The 19,762-nt window shown below is 49.1% G+C and overlaps 1 protein-coding gene across 3 annotated transcripts; it reads left to right on the top strand.

The window, feature by feature from the left end:
* The first annotated feature begins 5,910 nt into the window (after positions 1 to 5,910).
* Positions 5,911 to 19,617, top strand: RCOR2 (REST corepressor 2). 3 transcript variants are annotated; one of them, XM_035098425.3, is made up of 12 exons: positions 5,911 to 7,342; positions 10,043 to 10,099; positions 10,886 to 10,966; positions 11,919 to 11,971; positions 12,605 to 12,766; positions 13,446 to 13,570; positions 16,383 to 16,452; positions 17,179 to 17,394; positions 17,578 to 17,655; positions 17,780 to 17,837; positions 18,152 to 18,390; positions 18,481 to 19,612. In XM_035098425.3, exons 1-12 carry the CDS (start codon positions 7,228 to 7,230, stop codon positions 18,820 to 18,822), a joined length of 1,596 nt encoding a protein of 531 aa, XP_034954316.3. In that variant the 5' UTR covers positions 5,911 to 7,227; the 3' UTR covers positions 18,823 to 19,612. The 3 variants fall into 3 exon arrangements, with proteins under 3 accessions (XP_034954316.3, XP_034954315.3, XP_088515315.1); XM_035098424.3 differs by having other exon boundaries at positions 6,597 to 7,342; positions 18,152 to 19,617; XM_088659189.1 differs by lacking the exons at positions 5,911 to 7,342; positions 10,043 to 10,099 and adding an exon at positions 10,477 to 10,586 and having other exon boundaries at positions 18,152 to 19,617.
* Positions 19,618 to 19,762: the final 145 nt, after the last annotated feature.

The following is a 19,762-nucleotide window of genomic DNA, read 5'->3' as shown; positions in this document are numbered from 1 at the left end:
TTTAGGAGCCTGATTATAGTTTGGGGCTTGGAAATAAGAGAGGAAAATACCCACCAAATAGAAATTCAGCTTGGGCGGAGGAGAGAGAAAAGCACATGCTTGCATCATGAATCTGCATCATGAGTATGCACTCATGATGTGTGAAAGGCACCTGTGTTCTTTCTTTCTCTCTCACACTCTCAAGCACATTATTTTTTCTTGTGCACTCACAGTAACTCCATATGACAGCTGCTCCTGGGTCAATCCCAAAAATGAGAAATGCAACATAGACAAGGTGTTGTATTTTAATGCAGTAACATTTATTGGTGTCAAGCTGGAGCATGCAAGCTTTTGAGCTGCACAGAGCTCTTCTATCAAAGCAGAATTAATGGGGGCCAGAGTAAAATGTTCCCCTGTAATTCCAAAGCCACTAAACAATCTTTCTAATCCTGCATGTATATTCTATGTGTCTATGTGCACACATGCATGAACACACACACACACAGTGCCTCTCCTTCTCACTTGAAGTCTCTGGCCTCAGTCAAACAAGGCAGCCGTGCTGGATTAACTGTTGGAACAGAAACACACAGTTTTGCTTTTCCCGTAGGAGCAGTTTTCCATTGTGTGGTAATTCATTCCACTTGAAATCAAGAGTTAGACACTTGGGTATTTGCTTTTCTTACTGTTGCAGTAGCAGGACAGTATCTCACTTTTCCTTCATGTCAGTCCAGTTCTTATGGGTGCATTGTGGCAGGGGCAGCATCTTCCTGGCTGGGAGAAAAACAGTGGCCAGATTGTGATAATGGTGGAAGTTGCCAGATCTCAGAACCCTACCAACAGTGCCACCCTGAGAGGGGAGTTGATGTCTCTTATTTTTGAGCCAATATGGAAGATAAACCCCATGCAGGGCATTGAGCCAGCAGGGCTGTGCTGCTGCAGAGAGATACAACCCATTCCACTGCTCCCATAAGCGAAGGTTGTGGTCCTCTTGCCTTAGCCTTGTTGGCTTCCCCTCCAAATCTTGTGTCCTCCTGACCCCACTGCAGGAACAGTGAGCTATAGCTGTATCTTTCTACTGTTCAAAAGCACAGGGGCTCTCATTAGCTTTATCCATTGTCTAATCATAACCATGGCACACAATCATTGCAAACCTCTTAATACACATAGATAGTCATCTCCAGCAAAGCAACCATTTTGGGGCCTTGTCCTGACCCACTCGATTTACCCTGGTTGTATGATATGAGCAATAAAAGGATGGTGGTAAAAAATAAAGCACTTCTTGGCTAGTTCTCTCCACAGCTTGGCAACTGTCTCCTTCCTGGGACAGTAGCCTGGGCTCCTGCTCTCAACCCCACCCCCAGCATGTCACTCAAATAAAGCAAAGGGGGTGGGAGAGGCAGAAGTCCAGCAGGGAGTCAGCAAATCTGTGTTGTGTTGGAAGTGGGCAGACTGGCCCTTTGCTTTTGTGTTTGCAGCTGCTGCTATTGCTACCCAGCCTGGCATTCAGATTCTGGTCTTCCTTGCACCTCTCCCTCTGCAAAGAGAAATGAGTAGTAGTCAGAAGAAAAAAGCTCCCCTATAACTTATAACTTCTTCTTACCCCCCCAACAGTCTCCCTCGTGCAGCCATTTTTATAGGGCTGTTTTGCACACACACACACACACACAGAGAGAGAGAGAGAGAGAGAGAGAGCGCAAAGGAGCAGGTGTCTGTTTAGACAATGCAGTTGCTTTGTCGTGCTCCAGTGGGAGGGCAGGATGGGGGTGGGGTGGAGAAGGGAAAGGGAATGGGGAAGAATAAATGTAAGAGCAGGACTTCCCCTGTGTGACTGACAGTGGTAGACGGGTCTGTGTGCATGACTCCTAAATAGGCTGATATAGTTTTTTTGCGGAGGGGATTAGTGTGCATGTGCATGTGTGAATAGATATTTGAATGACTGACTGACAAGAGGATGTGATTTAAGAGACATCACTACATGTGGAGTGAGAGTAGAGGTAGTGAACTTCCCTGCTGCCTTTGTTATGCATTGTGCTAAGGGTGTAGCTCATACCAGTAGCTCTTGAAATTTTGGGATGAAGGCAGAGTGAGAGAATAGAATCCTGGATTTGGTGTGGTGTTTGGAGTTGAGGGGGGGGGGGATGGTTTGGTTAGTGACTGCTGGGAATGTAATAGGAACCGCTACAGCGGGAAGGTAAACAGCGTTTCCATGTGCTGCTCTGGTTTGCCAGAAGCGGCTTTGTCATGCTGGCCACATGACCTGGAAGCTATACGCCGGCTCCCTCGGCCAATAATGCGAGATGAGCACGCAACCCCAGAGTCGGTCACGACTGGACCTAATGGTCAGGGGTCCCTTTACCTTTACCTTTGGAGTTGGGGGGGGGGGGAATGGTTTGGTTAGTGACTGCTGGGAATGTTTGTTTTTCCATTTCAGTTTCTCCCTCGATCCATTTACCTTACCCAGGCCTGCTCTGTTTTTCATGCCTTTTGTGACAGCATGTCATGCCAGTTAGAGGACTGTGTTTGTCCGGTCCTTACTGCAGGAAGCAAACTCTCTTCCATAGCTGCCTGTACTGAATGGATTTAGCCCTTGTCTGACTAAAACACTGTGTCCTTCTAGCGTGGCTAAGGCCTAAATAAAATGCCTTTTCCTCTGTTATGCAGCTGCTCATGCTAGCAGATCTAAACTGCCACAAAGGCTGAAGGGGCTTGTGGTGTTAGGTTTGCTGTGCTGCAAGAGGTATCAGTTTCATCATGTGTGTATTACACTGGTCTAGGTGTGTGTACAAATGTGTGCATATGCTTTACAGTTTTACATGCTTCCATGTTCCTTATTCACATTTTTAGCCACTTGGGTTTAAATTCTAGCCCAGCCACATATATTGTAAACACACACACACGCACACAATGAAAAAGGAGACACATCTGCCTACAGTCCAGGAGTCATCTAGATTCACAAGGTACAGTTAGGAAAATCTGTTTCTCGGTCTCTGATCTCCAGCTAGGAATAACAACAATGTGCCTCAGCGAGCTTTGATATTTTGTTGCTGTAGAAAGCAGAAGTTGTGTGCTTCCCAGTCCTCTTCACTACAGCTCCCCAACGCCACAAATCCCCCTCCTTTGTGTAAGAAAGAGAGAAGCCTGTAATGCTTCCTGGATGATGGACTGCAGCTCCATACACCACAATCAATCAGGCACAAACTGCCCCCCCCCCATCCACACATGGCTGTCCCCTCTTATTCTGTCCTCTCATGGACTATATAAAATACAAATTAAAGCCATGTTCCACAATTGAACTGAAGATGGGATGATGGCCCATCTCAGGACACAAAACCAGAGTAACTGCTCTCCTTTGCAGAAGCAGCCGAGATAGAAAGCCCTGACCCCTGCATTCCATTCCAGCTAATTGACCAGGAAACAAACAAGACTCCAGAGACAGGGTGGATGGCCTCAGCTCCCAGAGTCCTCCCTCCCTTCCTGCCAGCTCAATCCCCTCTCCCCCCACTGCGCTCCTCACCACCTCCACCGTACAGGCTGGAAGGCAGCCTAGGACCTGAGCTCCTTTGACACATCAAAGAGCTGCTACAAAGAGTCTGTGAACAAACAGAATTCCCTACTAAAATTCTCCCCTTTGCTTCCGCCTGCTTCCAAGCAGCAGGGTTGGGGAAGAAGCTATTGTTCCTCCTCTGCTCTCTCCTTCCAGCAGGGAATTTCTCTGTCATGTTGACAGTGCCATGCCTCTTTGCACCCAGGCGCAGTTTTGTCACCTTGCTTCTCTCCACCACCCACCACAGCCCTCCTCAACCAACCATTATTTTATGGCCCTGTTTACCCATGCTGTTTCAGATCTCCACAATATTTTTTAGCCCTCCTGAATCACCAGTCTGGCTGCCTTGGAGGCTGGTAGTCTATTCCCACAGTGAATCCTATTGCGAGTAAAATGACAGGAAATAAGAGAGGTTGATATTTATGAAATGGAAGAAGAGAATGCCTGAAACAACCAAAAAGGGAAAGCAGGGGGGCATCACCACGTGATTTTCTGTAGAAATCACTGAAAGTTCTAGCAGACTGACAGGTAATGTGGTAAAAGGACCTAATGTTAAGTAGGCTGGGGTAGACAGAGAAAGGATGAATAGAGGAAAGCATGGTAGAGTTTTTTGGGTTAGCAGCTGGTAATTGGATGGACAATTTACCTGCAGCCCTGGATCACCATATGAAGGAGGGGTAGAGTTAGGTAAACCCGGGTCTTAAAAGTTAGGCAGCATACACCTCACACATTAAAAACACACCCCTCCCACCAAACTCCTGAGAAGGGTGCTGGGAATTGTAGCTCTGTGAGGTGTAAATTAAAGTTCCCAGCACTATGAGTCGGGAGTTCTTTAAGTGCTTGGAGTGTAAAGAACCTAAAGGCCCCCTTTAAGGCCCCCTTTCATACCTTATGCAATTCTTCCTCAGGAACTCTTACTCACTCTGGCCAACTCACACTGAGTGCCTATTGCTAGAAACAATTAAATGGACCTCCTCTCTCCTAGATACACATTGCCAAATACTTAAACCAGTTTGCTTCAAGTGGGGGATGGGAGAGGAGGTAGGGAAGATATTGTCTTGGAATGGGAACATGGACACAGGAGTAGCAAGGGGTGTGACCTGAGGAGAGCCCCAAGGGCTGTATTCAAACCATGGACCTGAGTTTCTCCATGCAGTGTTAAATGCACAACCACGATTCAGTTTAATCTTGAATGTAGCCAGGAAGTGGCTTAAATCCCCCACCCCCAACACTGACATTTGCAGTGTCACTTCTGCAAGACATCCCACAGGAAGATTGGTTTGAATCCAAGTGTATTTTCCTTGTAAATCAGTTTAATATTACCCATCTTAAAAGAGAAAAGGACTAGAATAATATTTTTAACTTGCGTGTAATGGGTTTTTAAAGAACATCTGCTTTTTGTTTCTTCACTGTGATATATATTCATAGACACAGGTGTGCAAGGCTGGTCCAAGACATTTTGTTGCTGCAGGTAATATGCCCTGCTGCTCCCCCCCCAGCAGAGCCAGGTCCCTGGGACCACCCAGTCCCTGCAGTCATACTGCCAGCACTGCAACTGTACCCGCACCCGTGGCTGTGCCCATGCTGCCACCATGACACAGTGGCAAAGGTTACAGCTGCAAGGGCAATGGTGGTGCAGGAAGGTTGGTGGTGCAGGAAGCCCTGGCGGGGCTGGCAGCCACACAACCATAGGGGAGGGGAGGGTTGGATTCTCTACCTGAAGCAAATGGCTTCACCTCGCTTTGTGCATGGGCTGCTCCTGTGTCCAGTAAACCTTGTGTAAGGGCTACCATTTTATCCTTCTCCGTGAGTGAGACCACCGAAGAGAATTTAGACAGAAGCAGCCCAACCATGAGGAAAGGTTAATTGGCTGCCTTAGGCAGCTGATTGTGGTGTGGCAGAGGAGAAAAGGGTCTGATCTGATGAATAGGACTCACAACCATTGGTAATTCTCTTACATAGGCTCCCCTGAAATGAATGGGAGCTGCGCAAGAACATCATAGTGTGTCGCTCGTATTCATTTCAATGAGCCTAGTAAAGGGCAACTTCCTTCTCAACTAATTGTGCCCCTCTGCGTGGAGGGTGGGGTGAGTGGGTTCATTTAGGTTTTCCTAGTTCTGTTCTGCAGAATTGCAGCGCTGTCCAGATTGAAGCTGTTTTCTAAAAAGCAGTGCAGTGGAGATAGTGATGCCGAGGGAATACTGGTAGGTCAATCTGATATAGGGGTGTGGACTTATTTTCTCCACCTTTGGAACTCTCCCATACACAGCAGCCAAAGCTCTACATAGTGAGCATAAAATGACAGCTAAGTGAAATTTTGAGAGTGTTAGATGACTTAATAGTTATATGTCTTATAAAGATGCTACAGTTCTGCTTCTACCAAACAGTGCCTTTCTCCTGGATAAGGAGAAAGTGAGAGAAGCCAGATTAGAGCAGAAGCAATGGAGGGGGAAGAGAGACTTTCCCACGTGTCTCCTGCTGGGAATTGAATATCAGCATCTCACAGCACCTTCTCCTCATTCGCTACAAGGGGAACAGACTTCCTCCATCCTTCACCCCTTTGAAGAAATGGGAATTCTTTTCTTTTCTCTCTCTCTCTTTTAAGACAGAGCAGCTTGTGCTTTCAGAGGACTGATGTGCTCCCTCCCCGCTCCTGACCTTTTCCTCCCCATTCTGCACATCTGGCCTCCACCCTCCCCTTTCTGCGAGCCTCTTGCCCCTGCGTGCCTCCTCTGGCCAGATGTGCAGGCAGGCGGAAGAGTCTGAGGGGAGGTGCTAAGGCAGAGAACTGGAACTACTTTCTCACAGCAGCAGCAGGAGCAGCAGCAGCAGCAGGAGCAAGAGCAAGAGCAAAGCAGCCACAGACTCATTGTGTGAGAGGGAGGGAAAAAGAGATGGTGGCGGCAGCAGCAGTAGGAGACGGCAGCGCCTGCAAATAATCCTCCTCATGCAACTTTTCCTTTAAGTGCCTCACACGCACGAGGGAGGCTTTCCTCCTGATCCTTCTTCTCTTTCCTGGTGATAAAAACTGGGACTCTGGAGAGGATATTCCCTTTTTGTACAAGTTACTGCAGCTCTGAAGAAGAAAAGAAAAGGACAGATCTTTTTTTGAGAGAGGGGGGGGGGGCTTAGGTAGACTTTTAGGACCAAAGGACTTCTCCCCCTTTTATGTTTCCCTAGGATTTTTAAGGTGATATTTCCTCCCTCTCCCTTTTTCTTTTTGCAGATTGGAGAAATCTGGGATCTTAACTGGAGAAGCAGCTTATTTTAGAAGTTATCTTTTTTTAGGTTGCTGCTCCCCCAAACACACATCCTATTCCAGGTGTTAAGCTCCCGACTTTCTCAGAGCATCTCCTACATAACTTCAGCAGTACCGAGTTTCCCCTCATGGTTCATACCCATTACAAGGAAGTTTACAGTAACTTTGGAATGAGAGACAAAATTTCAGAGTGGGAAAGGAAAACCTGAACTCTGTACCTGTAACTCCTACCTTCACTGCAATGGATTTTTACAAGGGGCATTAATTTTCTCCTCTTAATGTTTTAAAGTTGGAAGTTGTGGCAAAGGGGGAGAAGAGACAGAGGAACTTCAATTTTTAAAAATTTAAATAACATACAAGTATTTCAGTTTCCTGAAAGAGGTACGAAGACTGGAAGGGGAAAAAATATCCTTTCCCAGCCTGGTGGTCTGCTGGGACTTGGAAGATGCCTTCCGTAATGGAAAAATCAGGGATCCTGTCCAGAAGCCGGTCCAAGTCAGCCACCAACGGCAACCACCAGAACTCAGAAGATGACAGCAGTGAAGAGGAACACTCCCACGGTAAGCCAAACTGAGCTACATGCTATGCTCACATGAAGAGTTATTAAAAGTGGCTGTTTCTCAGGACTTCATTGTACTCAAGGGGGTGGGAGGATTTGAACCAATGGATGCGTGGGTTGAAGGTCTAAGATGCCCCAGTTAAAAAGAGGGCTGAGAGAGTCCACTGTGTTGTGCTGTGGTGGAACAAAGAGTTTGGCATCAGGGACCCTTTTGGAGCTGGACTTCAGGCCACTGACCTCATGACACCAATGGCTTTAGTTTGGCTTTTTCCAATAGAGGGGAAAGGCCTTTATTAGGCTCACCTTGCCCTCTACTGGCCACAGAGTGAGAGTGGGCGTGGGAGAGGGAGAGCTGGTAACACAAATGGGTGTGTGTGTGTGTGTGCAGAGAGAAATCTGGCTCCATGAGGGCTGTGGGGTGAGGTTGTGGGGGCACAGCTGATGAAAAATATATCTAAGAAAATGTTTGTTTTGGGGTGCATATGACAGCAAGTGAGAAACACGTAACTTGGAAAACTGTAGTTTGTAAAGCAACAGAGATGGTGCAGGGAAAGGGGCTAGGAGTGTGCAAAAGAAAGAGACTTACCCTGATTGCAGGAAGCAGATGATGACCTCCTTCAGTGTTGTGACATGAGGCTTCAAAAAGAAGAAAGGGGGGCGCACAGGTGTTAGTCTGGCTCGAGGTGTTCCAAAAGGTGAGGTGCTGTTAGTGAAGTGCATCTTCCCAAATGTCAGCCCAAGCATGTGTTATGCTACTGCTTGGGATCCTTGAATAAAACAGTGTGATAGTTGCCAGGTCACTGTGGTTGGAAGAAACACTTTCCCTTAATCCTTTCCAGTTGCTTTACACTTTAGTGATCACCCACCTATCTTACCTCTGACATTTGATCCTTTTTTTGCCTGTGTGGTCAGACCCAGAAGCACAATGAGGGTGGGGATCCTCTGCAACTGCCCCTTCCTTTTTTTTCACCTTCACCCATTGGCCAGGTTAACAAAGGAGCCAGCTGGGGGCTAGAATTAGAAAGTTGCTTTGGGTTTGAGCTCATAGCTTTATTGTCCCCAGAGCCCTCCCATCATCTCTCTCAAACTCTGTTATGATTTCCTGTACACCTCTGGCTTTGTTAGGCTTTCTCTTCCTCTTCCACCTCCCTCCATTCTCTGTGGGATGTGGTGGTGGAGGGACACCACCCCCACCCCCACCCCCGCCTAGTACTCCACATGTCCACTGGTGCACCTGCAGCTGAACATCTGCTCTAGGAGATATACAGTGCTGTTGATAGGGCTGGATGGGGAGAGACTTTTGTCCATCTGCCACAGGCTATAGAGACACAACACAATTAAAACCACCCTAGTCAGATCTCATTCTCAAAACACATTTTGGACAGAAGCTACCTCAGTGTGTCACCTGCATTCCAAGTGTGTGTGTGTGTGTGTGTGTGTGTGTGTGTGTGTGTGTTTGATAGTATAACCATGGCCATCCATCCATCAGCAGGTTTTGCTTTAGCTCTCTTGAACTGTTGGATTGGACTGCTGCCTTCTCCAGTTCTCTCTCTCCCCACCTTGAATATTGGATCATGCTCTAGTGAGCTGGGTGGTGATGGTGCATGGCCCTAAGGTGGTGTCATTTGTCTTTGCCAACTGACATCCACCCCTCACCCCACCCTGCCCAACACCACCCTAGAGCTGCCAGATGCACTCTTGGAGGAGGTGCAGATGGTGCCCCCAAGATATATCAGGAGAACCATGCCCCTTCCTGCATCTAGATGCCAAACACATGGCCACATGAGGATCCCATCACTGCCCCCCCAGAAACTGCTCTGTAGGGCACAGTGTGGGTGTTTTCCAGAATCGATATTGAGCCCTTTCAGCAGACACTTGGCCCCCAGCCCAGCATGTGTTTCTTGGCCCCTCTGCCAGAAAGTGAAAGCTCAGGAGCTCCTTGGCAGGACTTTGGCTAAATGTTTCCAGATCTTGCCTGCCGTTCAGCAGCTGCTTGGTAGCTTGGGGTTGTTTTTTTTAAGGAACAGGAGTTTGCAGAGGGTGGTGGGGTGGTGGAGAAAATACTAGGCTATCCAAAGTTATAGTGAAAATGCTGCATTTGCTGCCTGGGAAGGTTTCTAAGCAGTATCCTTTCTCTTGATGTTTCCCTGGAGGGCTCCCAGGGGTCCTTGCTTCTCAAGTGCCAAAGTGCTTCGGGTGGTGGAGGGTGTGTGTACTGAGTGTTTGTACCAAGATCCTCCTTGTTCATTTGGAAGGCTGCTATGGCTTGCTCAGCCATTTATACTGTTGCCCCTTGGCCATACCTCCACCACCTTTGAGGATGGAGCAAGGCAGTGATAGAAGGAACACACAAACGCTCCACTGCAATATCTCAAGTAGAGCCAGGACACCTCCCAACCAAAACATGCAATTGCCCCTTCATATACAGTAAAAGTCTCCTCCAAATATTATGCTGGACCACTGAACTTAAAAGCAGTGGAGCGTCTCATTCTGCTTCCTGCACACTCCACATCCCTTGGGAATGTCTTTGGGCATTTGAGGCTATTCAAGCAGGAAGCAGCAGCCAAAAATGAACTGTTCCCATTCCAAGGGATGATCCAACTCCTCTCTTGAGGGCTTGTATCGCTGTCTGAGCCAGCCTTTGCCCTCTCTCCCTTGCAGCAGCAGGTCCTTCAAGCTTGTCTTTCTTGTTCCCTTACAGACAGCATGATCCGTGTGGGAGCAGATTACCAAGCTGTGATTCCAGAGTGCAAACCAGGTAAAGGGAGGGGGGGGGCACATATAAGCATTACAGATTACAGGAGAGGGTTAAGCAAGAAGGCAGTCATGTTCCCGGCTCCTTCAAATAAAGGCTCTGGCTTAACAGTCCTGGTGGATCATTGCAGTGTCCATTCTGAATCCTCCTTCCTAAGTGGATCCTGAGCATTTCCCCCTAAGGTGAACAAGGGCGACGGGTCCCACCCCCACCCTGCTGCACCAGATGGCTTCTCTCTGACCATCCCCCTCCTGCACCTGGCAGCAGCCCGAAGCTCTAATGCAGTCACACTCTCTTCCAGTGCCAAATCTTTGGCGCCTCCTGCTTACAACCACCCTGGCAACACGTAACTGCTAGTTTCTTGACTTGGAGGCTCCACCTGTCTTTGCTCTTGGTTCCTGGGTGAATGGGGTGAAATAACCTCCTCCCCACATGCTGTTCAAGAGTGAAGGGAGGGGTCCACCAAAGTGTTGGATAATACGTAATACAGGTGGGGACTGAAGACATGAGCAGACTGAGTGGGCATGATGGAGGGAGGAGGCAATCACCTACCAGGAAAACAGAGTGAAAGCTGACTGAGCTGGGATAGCTCGCACTGCTGGCTAGGATACTGGAGAGAGGTTGTGTTTGTGTAGCCACCAAGCCATCCACTACCGGTACTTGCTTCAGCACAAATGCATTCCTCTCTCACCACCTTGATTTTCAGCAGCAGCAGATGATGATGAACCTATCAGGAGATCCTTCCCAGAGTGCTTAAAGCTTTCTCTTCCCTCTGTCTTTGTAATTCAGAGAGCCCAGCTCGCTACAGCAACAAGGAGTTGAAAGGGATGCTCGTTTGGTCTCCAAATCATTGTGTCTCTGATGCCAAATGTGAGTTGCTCCTCCCTCTTTGTGTAAAAAGTGGAAAGGCCAGGTCAGATCAATGGCTGGGACTGGGCCCTGCACACTCCTGTGCAGCTCTCCTCCCTTCAGGGCATGTTGGATGTTCCAACAGCCTTTGCTCCCTGGCCTGGATTCTGAACCAGTTCCAGAATCAACCAAGAACCAGCCTGGCTAAAATAGGGGTGGGGGTGGGGAAATGCATTCCATCTTCAGCTGGTAACAGAGCCTCTGATTGACAGCTCCCCCTTTCCCCCCCTCCCGGGACTCCTAGAAGCAATTACCGAGCGGCTGGTGTGCTGCCTCCGGCTCCTGGGTTATTAATCTGGCTGGTGCAGGCAGCTTGGGGGGGGGATGGTGTTGCTGCCTATGCTGAAGCAGAGGCCCAAAGTTGGGGTTCCGCTTGTCCAGGTAGTGCTGTCGCTTTTGAGGAGGGCAGCAAAAGATTGCTGCATGGCCAATTGTCACCCCAATGGCTTTGTCATTAAGGGCTTGTGTGAGAATATTTAGTATATCACATGTACATAATATATTTTACAGTCACTCTTTCCACTTCTGTGGGGGATGCTTCTCCCCTCCTTCCCAAATATGAATTCACCTGGGACCTGCAGTCAAATCTCTTGGGCAGTTCTCTTGTAACACAGATCTAGTGTGTGCTGGACCCTCTGGCCACATGCCTGCTTTTATGTTCCTCTGGAGGGCGCAGCACAACAGAGCACTTCAATTTTCTCCCCTCTTTGCTAGCAGGAGGGGCTCCTCACCGGAAGCCCCAAAAGTGGTTGTGGATGTCATGGAAGAGGAGATGATCACTGCCATCCCCACCGGGCAGGCAGGCAGGCTAGTCAACCACCAAGGGAAAGAGATGTCAGAGGATGAAGCATCTACGGTACATCTTCTCTGTTTACCTCCCCCAGCATTGACGGTTGCCTCTTTCTCCCTCTAGTGGACAAATATATTGCCATGGCCAAGGAGAAGCACGGATACAACATAGAGCAGGTAGGAAAACCAGAACAAACTGGATTCCCTGGGTGGTGCTTCAACAAGTTTTACTTGGAGTAGACTCATTAAAATTAATGGAACTAACTTAGTGGTGGTCATTAATTTCAGTGTAAATCTGAAGTTGAATACAACCCTTTGTTTCTTGACCCTAACTCAACATTTCTGAAATCCTACAAATTCCATAAGAGCAGAGCAAATTACACAAAATTAGACATTGTTTGATCGGGTTAACCAAATTAGATTTATTGGACACTTCATTCCATTTAGCATCAACTTGTAAGCCAGTAAAAGCTTATTGGAAACAATGCTACCCAGTCTTAAGATAGGCATTTTCTCATAGCAAATAATGTGATACCACAGGACCAGGTGAGAGGTTGGCAGAAACATTTAAGAGGGATCCCTCCCCCAAGAGCTGACAAACGTGCCATTCCATGGCCAAAGGTAACCCTTCCTAGCCCATCTCTCTTTCACTGACCTGCTTGCCATCACTATCTTAACCTCTAAGGTTATCTTCAGAATTGCCAGAAACTTAGGTATCGCCAGACTTTCTGGAGCCACATTTTCAGGAGTGACATTCCATTGCTGGGACAGTCACTCCTCTCTTACCCATTGCCTTCTTTCCTCCAACAGGCTCTGGGGATGCTGCTGTGGCACAAACACGATGTGGAGAAGTCCCTGGCTGACTTGGCCAATTTCACACCATTCCCTGATGAGTGGACGGTGGAGGACAAAGTCCTGTTTGAGCAAGCCTTCAGCTTCCATGGCAAGAGTTTTGCTCGAATCCAGCAGATGGTATGCGTTCCCCTCTTGCTGGTGTAAGTGGCAGGGTGGCTGGGTCCAAAGAACAATCTTCTCACAAGTGTCCAGTGCCAGGTTGGTCTTGTCAGCCCCTTCCATAGCCCCACTGCCACCTCCTGGCTGTTCTCTGGGTGAGCAGTGAAGGAGGGGAGCAGCCTCTCCTAACTCTCTTGGCCCTGGTTCAGTTGGCCAAGAAGAAGAGGGCAAGGAATGGGAAATAGGGACAGCAGCAAGGTGGAGGTAAGACTGAGGGTATCTTGCATAAGTCCCCCTCCAAAACCTGCGACCAGATATGTGCCTATATTGACAATTTACCAAACTGTTTCAAGGCCTGCTGTTTGAAATCAAGGGCTGGCTGCACCATGATTTTCCACTGTTCTGTATAATAGTCTCCCCTTTTCACTCTGTATGGGGAGCCAGCTTGTGCAATTATATGGGCTGATGGTTGTTTCTGGACCAGACTCCCCATTTCACTAATCCCATTCTGGCACCTCTTGTCTCTCACACACAATATACGAATGACCCAGTGCCACAGCTCTACCCGTTAACTCTGTATTTGAGCATCACTCCGTGGCCTAATTACATGCCTATTAGAATTACCTTGTGCCACACAGTAATTCAAGTTTTGGCTGCCCTCTTCTACTCACCGTTCCTCCTGCGACTCCTTGCTTAGCTTCCTGATAAGATGATTCCCAGCCTGGTGAAGTATTACTACTCCTGGAAGAAAACCCGGAGCAGGACTAGTGTGATGGATCGGCAGGCCCGCAAGCTGCTCAGCAAGAAGGAAAAGGATGACAGGTCAGAGACCAAGAGTGCATGTACGTGGGATGGATGGGCTTAGCAGGCTTGTGAAGGAAAGGGTTTGTAGCAGAGGTACTGGGTGGCTGGGCCTGTCACAGAGCCAATAACTTTGCCTTCAACCCCAAAGCAGTTTCATTAGTGGGACCCCACCAATTAATGGAACACTTCAAATCAGTTTCTGAGGCAGGGAGCCTGCCCAAACCCAGTTAAGCTGAATATAATGTCAAGATTTGCCCATAAAACCAATTACAACTTAGCAAGGACAGAACCAGGCAAAATGTTGATAATAATAATAATAATAATAATAATAATAATAATAATAATAATAATATATTATTTATACCCTGCCCATCTGGCTGGGTTTCCCCAGCCACTCTGGGCGGCTTCCAACAGAAAAATAAAATAACTAATTAAACATTAAAAGCCTCCCTAAACAGGGCTGCCTTCGGATGTCTTCTAAAAATCTGGTAGCTGTTTTTCTCTTTGACATCTGATGGGAGGGCATTCCACAGAGCGGGTGCCAGTACCGAGAAGGCCCTCTGCCTGGTTCCCTGCAACTTGGCTTCTTGCAACGAGGGAACTGCCAGAAGGCCCTCAGTACTGGACCTCAGGCAGAACGATGGGGGTGGAGACGCTTCTTCAGGTATACTGGACCGAGGCCATTTAGGGCTTTAAAGGTCAGCACCAACACTTTGAATTGTGTTCGGAAACATACTGGGAGCCAATGTAGGGCTTTCAAGACCGGTGTTATGTGGTCTCGGCAGCCGCTCCCAGTCACCAGTCTAGCTGCCGCATTTTGGATTCGTTGTAGTTTCCAGATCACCTTCAAAGGTAGCCCCACGTAGAGCACATTGCAGTAGTCCAAGAGAGAGATAACTAGAGCATGCACCACTCTGGCGAGACAGTCTGCAGGCAGATAGGGTCTCAGCCTGCGTACCAGATGGAGCTGATAGACAGCTGCCCTGGACACAGAATTGACCTGCGCCTCCATGGACAGCTGTGAGTCCAAAATGACTCCCAGGCTGCGCACCTGGTCCTTCACGGGCACAGTTACCCCATTCAGGACCAGGGAGTTCTCCACACCTGCCCACTTCCTGTCCCCCACAAACAGTACTTCTGTCTTGTCAGGATTCAACCTCAATTTGTTAGCCACCATCCATCCTCCAACCGCCTCCAGGCACTCACACAGGACCTTCACCGCCTTCACTGGTTCTGATTTGAAAGAGAGGTAGAGCTGGGTATCATCCGCATACTGATGAACACCCAGTCCAAACCCCGATGATCTCTCCCAGCGGCTGCATATAGATGTTAAAAAGCATGGGGGAGAGGACAGAACCCTGAGGCACCCCACAAGTGAGAGCCCAGGGGTCTGAACACTCACCCCCCCCACCACTTTCTGAACACGGCCCAGGAGGAAAAGCGGAACCACTATATAACAGTGTCCCCAGCCCCCAACCCCTCTAGACGGTCAAGGAGGATGTTATGGCCGATGGTGTCAAAAGCCGCTGAGGGATCCAGCAGAACAAGGAAACAGCTCTCACCTTTGTCCCTAGCCTGCCGGAGATCATCAACCAGTGTGACCAAGGCAGTTTCAGTCCCATGATGAGGCCTGAATCCCGACTGGAAGGGATCCAAATGGTCCGCTTCTTCCAGGCGTACCTGGAGTTGTTCAGCAACCGCTCGCTCAATCACCTTGCCCAAGAATGGAAGATTTGAGACTGGGCGATAGTTGGCCATATTGGCCACATCTAAAGATGGTTTTTTAAGAAGCTGTTTAATAACTGCCTCTTTCAGCGGGTCTGGGAAGGCTCCCTCACAGAGAGAAGCATTCACCAACCCGCGAAGCCCATCACCCAGTCCTTCTCGGCTAGCTTTTATAAGCCAGGATGGGCAAGGATCAAGGAGAAAGGTGGTTGGTTTCACTCGTCCAAGCAGCCTGTCCACATCCTCGGAGGTAACAGATTGAAATTGATCCCATGCAACTTGACTAGACAGATCTCTAGCACTCCCCCGCCCCTGCCCTGCTTCCATGGTGGAGTCTACCTCTTCCCGAATCTGAGTGACTTTATCTGCAAAAAACTTTGCAAAATAGTTGCAGGAGATCATGTGGCCCGTACTGGGCCCCGATGGAGCAGATGGTTCCACTAAACTGCAAACCACCTGAAAAAGTCTCCTGTTGCTGTTTTCTGCAGATGCAATAGAGGCGGTGAAGAAAGTCTTCTTCACCGTCGCTACCGCCACTTGGTAGGCTTCACATTGAGCTCTAACCCGTGTCCGGTCAGCTTCATGATGAGTTATCAGCCACCGGCGCTCTAGCCATCTCAGCGATTGTTTCATTGCCCTCAGATCTGTGGAAAACCACGGGGCTGTCCTGGCTCCATGCAATTGGAGAGGGCTTGGAAGTGACTACCTTGTATGCAATACTTGGGTGGACACAGCCTGGACTTCTAAAACTCCAAGACCCCTGCTTGGGCTAACCACTGCATCACTGTAAACTTCTTGTTTTTTAAAAAATAAGTATGTGACAGAATTCCAAACTTTTCTCCTGCAATTTAAGTCTCTCCCACTGCTTGGGAAAAAGTGGGGGCACAAGCAAAGATGGCCAGAAGTTTGTTTTTTCCAGTGAAGCCGAGCCAGGATGCAATGAACAGCAGGAATTACTGCCTCCCAGAAGAGCTCAAAGCAAGGATGGCAATAGCTCACTAGGGGGAAGAGACCTATTTGGAGAAACCAGAAAAAGACTGCAGGAGAGGCAAGTTGTATTCTGGAGCAAGCAGAATAACTTCTGTCTGCTGCATTTCCCCTACAGTAATGATGAACTGGAGGAAGGACGGCAGGCTAGTGAGGGTGAATTTGATGCCATGGATCCCAAGAAGGAGGTAAGGGGAATGGCCACTAACAGGTCTAAACTAAGGGTGGCTAAGGGTCAACATGGTTCCAGTACCTTCAACGGCAAGAAAACAGGCAAGCTTTGAAATAAACTCAGTTCACATCATTGAAGGTGTTGGAATAAGTGCTAGTACAATAATGCTGTTGGTAGTATGAAATTTGGCTTTTTCAATTTCAGTGTCCTGAATTTTAAAAATTAGCAAAGTTTTCACTTTGCTATGAAAATGTTTTTTGGTATTGTTTTTTTTTTAAAGTACAGGGCACACAAAGTCCTGAATTTATTAGGATGATGTCATGTGGCAAGGAACATTAAACTGCTTAGAAGAGCTGTAACTGAATGACAACTGTATGTCAAAGGAACTGGGTGGGAGAGGACTGAGGACTGGCCGATACATTAACCTAAGGAAGATGGGGTTGTAACCAGTGAAGTTCTACCTGGGGGGGGGGGTCGACCTACTGAAATTTATGAACCTAAGTTAGTCATGTCTATTAACTTCAGTGGATCTGTACTGAGTACAACTAGCACTGGATACAACCCAAGGAGTTACCCCTGCCAAGACTGATTACAATCCAGCTCCTCAAGGAAGCAGCATTAAAGGGCATGGGAGGAAGAGCTGCAGTGGGGCAGTAAAAACCATGGTAAATTTGAAGGGAGGTGGCAGGATGGACTCCTGTTCATGTTCAGTTTTCTCTCACTCTCATTCTCTCCTCTCCAGCCTAGTTACCAGAAGCCCCTGAACAGCAAGCCAGGGCCTGTGAAGAAGGAGGTGCAACTGTCACAGTATCGGCACCACCCACTACGCACTCGCCGGCGTCCTCCCAAGGGCATGTACCTGAGCCAGGAGGACATTACGGGCCTGTCTGCCAGCCCCGACATGGCTGTTCTCACCCTGCGCCACCTGGACTCCCAGCTGGTCTCCCTCAAGCGCCAGGTAGCAAAATCCTAAGTGTGTACACGTGGTCACAACTTGCTGCCTGCCTCCCAATGAGCATGCACCGCCCCTTAGGGAAAACCTGTTCTCCTTTTCATCTTCCAAAGAATTTGGGCTCTTCAGACCATGGGGGTGGGCAAGGGAGCTGTTGCCTCCTGACCTTCCAGTCTCTGTCCATACTAGGTACAGAGCATCAAGCAGATCAATAGCAGTATGAAGCAGGCGCTAGAAGGTGGAATAGACAAACTACGGCCACCTGAGGTGAGTGTGCATGCACAGGCAAGCTGCCCTTTTTCTGTAATGGTAGTTTCCAGATTTCGCTGTTTGGGGGAGGCATAAGAGGGAGGGAGGCAAAGCTCAGACACGCTACTTTTCTCTCTTGCAGACAAACATCAAGTTTAATTCACGCTGGACAACAGATGAACAGCTGCTGGCTGTACAGGGTGAGCCTTCAAGGGCAGGTGGGAGCCCATGCAACAAAGAGGTGACAGGCTGCCTCCTCTTAGCAATGCAGGGCTGAACTAGGAGAGGATGGATGGGTTATTCCCCTCCATTGTATCAGAGAAGGGTATTGGTCTTTGGGATTCGAGGGCCAGGGTGCAGGTCATGATCACTCTAAAGTGGCACCCTCTATACCAAACTTCTCCACCATGGATTGGGGGCCTGGAGACACAACAGTAGGTAGCTGGCTTGCCAAATGGTGGCATTTGGTTATGTTGTGGGACGGTGCAAAAATCACCTCTCTTTTCCTGCTCAGCCATCCGAAAATACGGCAAAGATTTCCAGGCCATTGCAGAGGTGATTGCCAACAAGACAGTAGCCCAGGTGAAGACTTTCTTTGTCAGCTACCGGCGCCGGTTCAACTTGGAAGAGGTGCTGCAGGAATGGGAGGCTGAGCAGGAGGGTGTGGGGCCGGCTGCCCCCCAGGGTAGCTCCCCTTCCCAGGACCAAAAGAGCTCTAGCGCTTCATTAGCAAGCAGTGAGGAAGAAGACGAGGTGAGGAGAGGGGCTGCTCCCCAGTATCAACACTGCACAGACCTCTTGAGCTTCTCCAGCACTGAAAGTTCTCCTTCTGCCCTTTTGCAGGTACAGATCACCGCGGTGTCCCGTTCCTTGCAGCAGCAGCAGCCGCCGCCACCACTGCCCCCTCCGCCACCACTCCCAGCGTCTCCCCGGCCACCCCCTGCTGCCCTCTCACAGCCACCCCCTTTGCTGAGGCCCACACTTCCAACAGCACCCACGCTGCACCGCCAACCCCCACCACTGCAGCAAGGCCGCTTCCTGCAGCCCAGACTGTCGCTCAACCAACCACCACCCCCACTCATTCGGCCAGCCACCTCGCGACAAGCGCCCCGCAGTGGCCAGCACCCCCCATCACTCCTTGGTGGGATAGGAGAGCCCCCTCCTCCCTCCTCCAGCTCCCTCTGAGGAGGGGTTTCAGAGTGCTTCCTTTAACATCTGTGAGCCTGGCTCCACAACAGTCACAGCTGGGATTGGTACAGTCCTCCTCTCCCCCCACAAGGTGTGCATCGGCTGTGGTGGTCATGAAAAGGGAAAGGGAAGGAGGGGCTTCAGAGTCCCAACTGTTATCTGACCCAGTTCAGGTAGCATCCAGAAAGCTGGCAAGGAATCCCAATCCCCATGTACATTGGGGTGGGTGTGGGTTTTTTTTTCTTGGGAGGGGAGGGAAGAGAAAGAAAGTGATAGGACTAGTAGCTTGGGGTGGGCTTGGATTATGTTTACACTTTTGCAGGATCAGTTGCGTCAGTGCCTGTGTGAATCGGGGATTGGGGGGGAGGGCAAGGGGAGGTATGTCAGAGTTGACACAGGTGGAAGCTTGGGGGGAGGGGGAGGAAGGAGGGGAGATTTATGCCTGATCAGACTGGATGCAGAGGCAAGAGTGCTCCCAAGTAAAGATGCCCCTCTCTGCAACAGCAAGTTCCCTTCCTCTCCAGTTTCTATATGGAGATTTGGAAGGAAGTGGGGAGGGAATGAGTGGGAGCCTGATTTGCTCTGTATTTGCCTATCCACCTTGCCAGGCAGGAGTCCCTGGCAGCAAAGATGTAACGGTGGAGGTAGCAGCAGCCAGGTTCCCTAAAGAGTAGGATTGGGCAGTCTTCTGTGTATGATTCCCCTCCAAGGCCCCACCCACTGCTGGGAGTCTTTTGTTGTTGTTGTTGTCGTCCATGGAGCATTTTCAATAAAGGTATTTTGTTACAACTGCCTGGTCTTTCCACCCTGTGTCTAGCTTGGGAGGCAATGAAGCATGGGGGAAGTGTGTGGCATTCACAATTGCCCAAATCAAGGCAGAAGATAAATTCTGTGCTCTAGCAAAGGGCTGTCATGTCTCAAGATGCATGTCGGAGAT

The sequence above is a fragment of the Zootoca vivipara genome, chromosome 16, assembly GCF_965207765.1.
Source record: "Zootoca vivipara chromosome 16, rZooViv2.hap1.1, whole genome shotgun sequence".
NCBI classification, from domain to species: Eukaryota; Metazoa; Chordata; class Lepidosauria; order Squamata; family Lacertidae; genus Zootoca; species Zootoca vivipara.
Note: the sequence above shows the minus strand (reverse complement) of the source record. Positions and strands in the feature narration are given on the sequence as shown.